This window comes from Trachurus trachurus (assembly GCF_905171665.1).
Source record: "Trachurus trachurus genome assembly, chromosome: 1".
In the NCBI taxonomy this organism is placed as follows: Eukaryota; Metazoa; Chordata; class Actinopteri; order Carangiformes; family Carangidae; genus Trachurus; species Trachurus trachurus.
Window position 1 is genome coordinate 25,849,244 of NC_139891.1, and position 9,164 is coordinate 25,858,407.

Sequence of the window (9,164 nt, forward strand, 5' to 3'; positions counted from 1 at the left end):
GCAGCCACTTTATTTCTTGCCAGTTTCTCACAGTTTGATGTCTTTCCAATAAAGACGCTCTGTTCATAGTCTATGATGATGTGTACTTGTTGTCTTGGGGTGATACTGCTGTGAGTTTTGCTATTACTGCTTCCAGCTTTAGCATAAACAGTTGGTTACTTACCAGTGTAGAAGACAGTTCATTATAAAAGTGAGTTCATTAAACATTTTTAGCGGCTTGCAGGCTATCTGATCATTTTCCGACACCCTGTTCCTGTACTGTCCAGTCTGTCCTAAAGAAGTGCTGTATACCACCTTTAACCTTTCTCTGGCAACATTATTTGGTCATAATTTCAATTTGTCCAATATGTTTTCGATACGAGTGCATTCCCATCAGCTCCAGCACTATGGATTTTCATTAGCCTGCTAACGCTAACACAATAAACTAAAATGGGAACATGTTAGACACAGTTCTTCCTGAATGGAAGTGTGTTAGCATTGTTATTGTAAAGCATGTTAGCATTTGGCTCTCCGGATACTTTTCAGGACCATCACAAAGCCATTTTTGTTGTTGTTGACACTGTTAAACTGATAACCAATGAAAGCAACATAACAGAGTGGCTAAGTTGCACAATACAATTGATACGACTAATATAATGACTTAAAGAAGACATATTATGCCCGTTTTCCACAAGTTAAAATAGTTCCCAGGTGTCTTAAAGACATGTCTGTGACATGCTGTGGTCAAAATACCCCAAGGATCAAACATCACAGCTCCTTTCATCCTCTCAAAACAGCCCTGTTCAGAATGGCTGGTTTCAGATCCTGTCCCTTTAAATGCAAATCAACCACTGCTTGCCCCGCTCCGCCCCTTCTACTGGTCCCAGGTAGGGGTGGTATTATGCAAATTCGAGTCCTAGTTACATCCCTGAAGGACAACTGAGGGAACAGCTCATAAAACCACATGGATTTCAACCTAGGGAGCCTGCACATTACAGATTTTTTTTTCTCGCATTTTGGGGGCCGGAAGGCAAGAGAAACACCCAAATAGCTATATAATATTAAAGAGCCTTCAGAAAGTGATATTTCCAGAATATGTCCCCTTTAAAAACAAGACTTACTGTATAGTGGCCAATAAATAGTGTAATGTTTACAGTAGCTTCCTTCTCACTGTTGATAATACTTGGAGCAGCCATCTTGGATTGGGAGTTCAGGGTATCCGAGAATATAAAAGCACAGCCTCACAGTGCTGCAAGCACGACTGTAGGCTGTTTAGTCTTGTTCAATGTGAGATGTTCACCTACTAGAGTGATGTTGACATTTCACTAGCTTTGACAGAGATGTGCTTGTATTTGTTTGTCAAGTTCAGTTGCACAAGCTACAAACAGAGGCCGTTCATTTGGCCATATAAAGACTTATCCTGGCTGAAATGTGTGCTTTGAACATCCTGAAATTACAAGTAGCCTACATTTTATGCTGCGGGGGTCATTTGTGAAGTTTCCAAAGGATGTTTTGACGTATACCACAACAACCTGTGACTGTTAGTCTTTTTCACAGAGGACATTCTGACAGCAGGATAAACATGCATTTATACTAAAATCAATAAGTGCAGAGGCATCAGTTTTCAGTCTACTGTAAAATTTAAATAGGACCGACCCTTAATGTCATTACAACACCCATGCTATGAAAAAAAGTATTTCATACTGGGGTAGACTTTTAGATGAACTGTTACCTTATTCTTCCTATAAAATGCTCCCAAAATACTTCAAACAACACACATACAAAAATAGCTAAAAGCAATTCTTATACTGGCTTCAAGGGCCTTGCACATGCACACAGGTGATTTCACTTAGTGTGGCTGATTAGACCAGCGTGACTGTGCCAGCCAGCCCTCCACCTGGGCTGCAGTCTAATCAGCACCACAAGTGAAAACACCTGTGTGGGTGTGCTTCATCTGCTGCAAACTCTGAGAGCGCGTACACACACACAGTAAGCCTGGGTATATTTGGCATTTTTGGTTGAGCAACTGCTAGTGATTTGTGCAGCCTCAAAAGATTTTTAAACAGGTCACTTTCACTGAGTGAGTAAATACAGCTAAATGCGTGTGTGGAGTGTGTATGTGTGTGTGGTGATTCATTTGTTTTTTTTAAAGGAAGCAACGATATTTCCTGCCAGCTGGCACGCCAAGATACCACACACAGCAATGTATTTGATCAACAGGACAAAAGTTTCTGAACATTGGTGCTCTGGTGAAGTGCAATAGTGTCAAGGTTATGAGATAAGAGAGAGCACTGGCTGATGTAATACAACTCCCTGGTATCACCGTTATTGATTTGGTCGCTTTTAGCAAAAGACAGCTACTTTACAACAGCCTTTGACGGAGGGTCCTGTCATTGTTTTTGTCCCCTGTTAAAATACAATATTGATTAGAATCCATTAAACAATTGGAGAAATTAATTTAAATTCAAGCTACATAACTTAATAGTTCCGCTCCTAATAATTGTTGGCTTCATCATTCGCCATTCGATAACTTTAATTAAACAGTGCACATAGAAAGGGCAGCAGGGATAAAATGTTGCCGCTACAGTTACATAACTGTCTGCTTAGGCTGAGGATAAAGCACAAGTCGATAATTACACACACACACACACACTTGTGTTTCTCAGAACTGCACAACTTTATTTTAAATTCCAGTTTTCAGTATGTATCTGTTGTATGTCACGATACAGTCATTGAAAAACATTGCATCAGGGCACAATACAACCGTGAATCAGCAGTGAAGTGTCAGAAACAGAAAATCCATACAATATTATCATACAGATATGAAAAATGACACTCCTACTAGTTACCATATGAGTCTCCAGTGACCAGTTCTCCAACATTAGGGACAGACAATCCAAGAACAATGTTAAATCAATATTGTAATTAATTCAGTCCACTGTGTATATCACACCGAGGGGAGGGGTAAGATCCTGTTGAGACACTGGAGGGAGCTACAGTATCATTCTTCAGCTCTTTCAACATCTCACATGACAACAGAAAAAAACAGTGCAGTCAATCTGAGGTACTGAGTTGCATGTTTTGAGGTTAGGAGATGTCTACTGTCTATATACAGCATAGCCTACTGGTGTGTGTGTGTGTGTGTGTGTGTGTGTGTGTGTGTGTGTGTGTGTGTGTGTGTGTGTGTGTGTGTGTGTGTGTGTGTGTGTGTGTGTGTGTGTGTGTGTGTGTGTGTGTGTGTGTGTGTGTGTGTGTGTGTGTGTGTGTGTGTGTGTGTGTGTGTGTGTGTGTGTGTGTATTCAACTGTAACACTGTATATATATATAATATCAATAATATAATTTTGACTCCTTATGAGTCTCTTTTCATATGTATTGTTGTAATATGTAAAAAACAAAATGGATAAACATGACAAATTCCCTTCTTGGGTTTTAGCTGGTAAATCTGCTTTGATTTAAAAAAAAAAAAAAAAAAAAAAGATTAAAAAGAAACAAACTTAGTGTTTGGTAATACAAAGGGTATTCCATAACAATGCAGTTTTCCCAAAGCCTTTCACCTCTTGTTTTGGTATGATCCACTCTCATTAACCCTTTTGTTTTCCAGGGGCTGGCTTTAGGTGGCCGAAAAAATGAACCTAACGTGAAAGCTGATACTGCTCTACGTCTGCTGCATCTGTGAGTAAGCTACAGTACTGTTTTCAAACATGTTAGCTACAACTTGCTGAAATGACATTATAAAACTGAAGCCAATAAATGTTGAGTTATATTGCTTCATACATGATAACATAGTGAATTTTCTGCCCTACTCGAGGAAGTGATAGCTAATGAATTCAGCGTTAGTGAATCTGTAGAAATTGTATGTTTAATAACAATGTCCCTGCTAAATGACCACGAGCCTCCATTAGCCATCACTGATTAATAAGCTGCCACACTGTGTTTCACAACTGGCACTTAATTATTTTACAATAGAATTACAATTAAACAACCAAATCAATATTCACTCCATATATGAAATGTCATTAATTAAATATTAATACATGGAGTATGGATAGAATGCAATGAGAGAGTCGTGCAGAGGCTTAAGTGCTTTTTCCTATGAAAGGCAAAAGAGAGGACCATCAGCAAAGAAGGGTAAATTGAATTAGTTTCAAAACTATTGTTCATTTTACTTGATTAGTAAGTATCCTCCCGAGGGCACATTTTGTGACAGCAGCAGCTGCTCGGACAGTTAAAGAAACAATTATTGATTTAGTGCTGAATGCACCATTGAATAGCTTACTAAAAATGGAGATGCAGAGCTAATATCCCAGTCCCTCGGCTCCTCACGTACACACAAAGTAAATCACTGAGGACCTGGTCAACAGGAAGGGCTCTTCAAAACCTGAGCGCCGGTGTAATCACTGTAAAAGCAAATAGTGGTAATTAGGATGCTCGCTGCAAACAAAGACAAGTGGGGGAAGGGGAGGAACTCTGTAGAATAAGCCCGTTTCTGCTGAAATCATAATGCAAACACACAAAAGATCATATAGATTGTAACAGTCATAGCATGTGGCACAATGAATGTCAAGGCTGAAACAAAGTCAAATATCGATATGTTTAATATTTACTTCACATGTTGGTATACCTCCATGCTTTATGTTATGGATTCATGTGTATTTTTCTTTTATTTGCTCTATAGCTTGTAGTACATTTTACCACCAGTGCTTCTACACTTGACTGTTGATTGAAAAGTTATCTTACATTATATAACAAAGTTATACTGTATTACATTGAAGCAGACTGTTATGTGTGCTCTTATGGCATGTCCAAACCAGGCTTATGTAATACAATATATCACATGACCCTATGAGGCTCAGTACAAGTCCTGTCTTTATACATCTGAATGCTGACAGTTATCACGCTCCCCTCCTTCATCACCGCACAGACATTTCCAGTGTCAGGATGTTGCAGATGATGTGCATCTCTCATGCAAGACCCAGTTTTGTTTTCTGTTGCCAAGGAATCAATATTTAACACATGGAATCAGAGATAAATGCTGTTGCATTAATTTGTCAAACATCTTCGCTGACTGACAGCTCCTTTTGACGTCAGACCATATTCAGGTTTTGACGGCACTCCAGGTTTTAGTCCAGCAAAGCGCTCACAGTAAACACTCAGCTTTTAAAACAAGTTTAATTAAAATGAATTGACTAACTTAATTATTTAGTTCTTTTTTTCTAATTTATCAATTGTGCAAAATGTCAAGGTTAACTTTATATATATCTTCAACTATGATAATAATATAATAATAGTGTAATAAATCACACAGGTGCAACTTGCATTACAGATAAGTTACTGCATAATGTCACTAACGAAACACCCACAATACATCCTGTATGGGACTACAATCTTTGTTTGGTTTGTTCATGAGGTTATACACTGTATGAAGACTGGCACACTTTGATGTATCAAAGGTCCTTACATCCTTTGCCAAAATGCTATATTCCTAGTTAAGCAGATATTACTTTCCTAAACATGTGTATAGTAATAATATAAATGTATCTCTGAATTAGGTTTTCAATTTGTGAGATGAGATTGTTCTAAAAAGCAGCAACAACGCAGCATAATGCTGCCCTCTTGCAGTTATGTATAGATCCCAGAACATACTGAGATATACACTGTGAAGCTAAACAACATGCACAAGAAAAGTATTCAGGCTTCGTCATGGCTTGTGAAGCATTTTACGGTGGTAGCGAACATGTGGCTGACGTCCGCGCTGCCGGGTCAAGGCCGGAAATATTCGGCATGAGCCTGTGCTCCAGCTTCAAACAAGAACTAATGATTTAAATATGCCCTTTTGCTTGATTTAATAAAAAGGGGACTTGGAAAGATGAAAGCTGAGAAGTTGCAAAGTATTGAATTTTAAAAAGGTCTAATGGATATCAACCTTGTTCTTTGAAATGATCATCGTCAGTTTCCATATTCACAATTTCAGTATTCATGTTTTAAGAAGCTTTGAATGCATCATGATAACGTTCTGGGATAACTATCTAAAATACGCTCTTTGAATTACTGCGTATAGACCATGCAGGTTAAATGGAGTGGAGCCAATATGGTTTAAAGCGTACATGAGTGACTTCTCTGGACACAGTTAATGATAATATATTTTTAGATATTTCATGTCTGTGTGAACTGAAGGTTTTGTTATATTTTATTTCTGTGAGTTTTATCAGTTTGAAGCAGTTGAGCCCAGTTCAGTGCTGGTGTTGACACATGGATCCAATGTCAGAGTCACTGTTTCCTGAGCTGAACTCTGGAGAGCGTCTCAGAGATGGTTTTATGGTTGATGGAGATGTAACAGGCTTTTACTTGATGTCACATGTTCTCTTGGCAACTGACCGTGACCTCTCAAGGTCTCACTGCATCCGTATACTGTTAGAAGCAGAGCTGCTATAGCCAATGGGCTGATTGAAGGACTAATTCATATATATGTTGTTTAGCATTAACTGTAAGTCTCTGAAGAGCAAGGTTGTTTTAACATATGCCTATTTTAAATTATATGTGTGTGTATAATATATAAGTTATGTATTACTTGTATGGGAATATAATGTTTTTTCAGGATCCTTGCTTTTTTTTTTTTTTTGCTGTTTAATTGTCCTGTATTGCTATGGATCATTATGAACTGAAATTAATTTTATTTGAGGATTTGACCATGTGTAAAGCTAAATAATGTAAACAACCTATAGAAAAGAACATGAATCCTCATGTATGCCAAGTCACATTCACAAACACTGCCACAAAACTGGATCATATTATGCAAAAGAAGAATATTTATGCAGTTAGACCATAACAACCACATAGGGGAGTGAATAACGCGTCGTGTTTTACTGCTGACACATAACACATATGTGTTTAGTGGCACTTTAGTCTGAATTGGAGAGCAGCTGTAGCATCAGGATTTAGTCGTTTGCCATAAATACAATATTCTAAATCACTGGGTGTAAGATGTGAATGTAGCGCTCTGTGATTTTCACACAGTCTCTTAAACACAGTCTTTATCATCACTGACTGCTTGAGCGCCGAAGCCTGGGTCATCTCTGCCTCAATTTTAGATGCAAATCGTCAAAACGTCAAGAGCAGTAGTCTCACAAAATCAACACCAATGACAAGCACAGACAATCTGAATCACAGACAAATATCCATTATTATTTGACTCACAAAAACACTTGATCTGACGAGCATTATTGTTTGGGATTAGTTAGTAGGACCCAGTTCTTTGTACGGACGGTTATTTAGTTTTGTTTTTGGGTTGTTTTTTTTGTTGTTTTTTTAAGTCAAAGCCCTTTTTTATGTTGATTTCCATTCCATCCAACCCATAAACAATTTTCATTTCCAGAGCAAAACGCCCACAAAAGCAAATGCAAACTTCCCATATCCACAAATGGTAATCAATGAAGCTTCCTTGACTGCACATCTTACACATTTGTTGATCTGCTGTCGTTGCACGCCTTGCCCTCCCCCTTTAGTGTATCTCCGTTTTTAGAGCGTCTCGACCTCAGACTGAACGGCCTGTAACACTTACACACGGACAAAAAGGCCGACCTGTAGTTGTTGTTCATCCAGCCGTACAGGATGGGATTGACAAACGTGGAGCACATGGCCACAATATGGAAAACGGTGAAAAGCAGCTTGAAGTCTTTCATGTAAAGGACGGTGCTGTCGATGTCAACAGCCAATTGAAACGCATGGAAAGGCAACCAGCTGACGGCGAAGACCACCACCATGGTGAACAGCATCTTGGTGGTCTTCTTCCTGCGCTGATGGCGGTCGTTACGGCCTCCGAGAGTCATGTGGTTCTTCAGTTTATTCCAGATGCGGAAGTAAGCGACAGAGGTAATGGCCAGTGGTAAGCCATATTGAACCAGAAGCATCGATAAACTGTAGACGCTTCCGTTCATGCTGTCTTCCGGCCACTTCTCCATACACACCTGAATGGATTTGTCTGGTGAAAGATCAAATGTCCCGTACTCCCTGAAGATGGCGAGCGGGCTGGCCAACAGGGCGCTCACGGCCCACGTTATGGCGATGACCACTGCACACATGTCTTTGGACATCTTGGTCTCCATGTGGTAGACGATGCTCCTGTGGCGGTCCAGGGCGATGATGTTCAAGGTGATGGTGGACACGTGCACGGCCATGCCCTGAGCGCAGGGCAGCATGAAGCACAGCACCTGGCCGAACATCCACTCGCCGTACAGAGTGTAGACGAGGGTGAAGGGCAAACACAGCGTGTTCACCAGCAAGTCTGCCACCGCCAGGTTCACGATGAAGAAGTTGGTCACGGTGCGAAGATTTTTAAACTTGTACACGACGTATATCACCAAGGAGTTCCCGATGACTCCGAACAATATGATGGTGCTGTAAGCAAAGATGAGGATGATCTGGACTCCGATCAGCTTGGTGCTGTCGTCCAGCTTCAAGAAGTTCTCATCAACTATTGTTCCTGCAGTTGAGCAGCAGTTGGAGGATTTGACTTCAAGTTGTGAATCTTCGACTTGACTCATGTTGAGCTGATCTACTGTATCCATGGCTCACAGTCCCCATATGTCACTCTGTGAAAAGATTAACTTCAGTTTCAGCAATCGACATACAGTAGGCTATATGTTGTGACCCAAACAAGGTCAATTATTTGTTTTTGTTTTTTTGTTGTTGATGTTTTTTATGCATTACCAGGAAGCAATCTGGCAAAATATTATCATCATTCTGTCAAAACTAAATCTGAAAAATATACAATAATACACATCAATCTATGAGTAGATATGAACAACAATTATCTTAATTAGGGCCACTTTGATGCTGACTAAATATCCAATGTGCATTACAGAGGAAATTGATGGGATGGGACATAATATCCTTCTTTAACATGGAAACAGTGCCCAGAAACCACATCTTGAATATTGTGCAGCTCAATGAGCTGATGACAGGGGCAGGCTGCAGATGACACCTTCAGGAGATAGACAAAGGGAAAACTCTGGACACTGACAGCAGCTGTGATTTTTTTTTTTTTTTTTTTTTTTTTGGGGGGGGGGGGGGGGGGGGGGGGGGGTGCACATTTTCTGATCCATAGCTATCTTTTAGTAAAGCAGCATCTCTCTGACCTAATACTGTCTGTAGCGCCATACAGTGTCATCTGGTGAATTGCTCTTT

General features: G+C 39.8%; 1 protein-coding gene across 1 annotated transcript; it reads right to left on the reverse strand.

The window, feature by feature from the left end:
* Positions 1-7,432: 7,432 nt before the first annotated feature.
* npy2r (neuropeptide Y receptor Y2) lies at positions 7,433-8,545 on the reverse strand (the record flags this gene model as incomplete). The annotated part of the gene is made up of 1 exon (XM_083995329.1): positions 7,433-8,545. The coding sequence occupies one exon, from the start codon at positions 8,543-8,545 to the stop codon at positions 7,433-7,435; it is 1,113 nt and encodes a 370-aa protein (XP_083851455.1).
* Between the last annotated feature and the right edge of the window lie 619 nt (positions 8,546-9,164).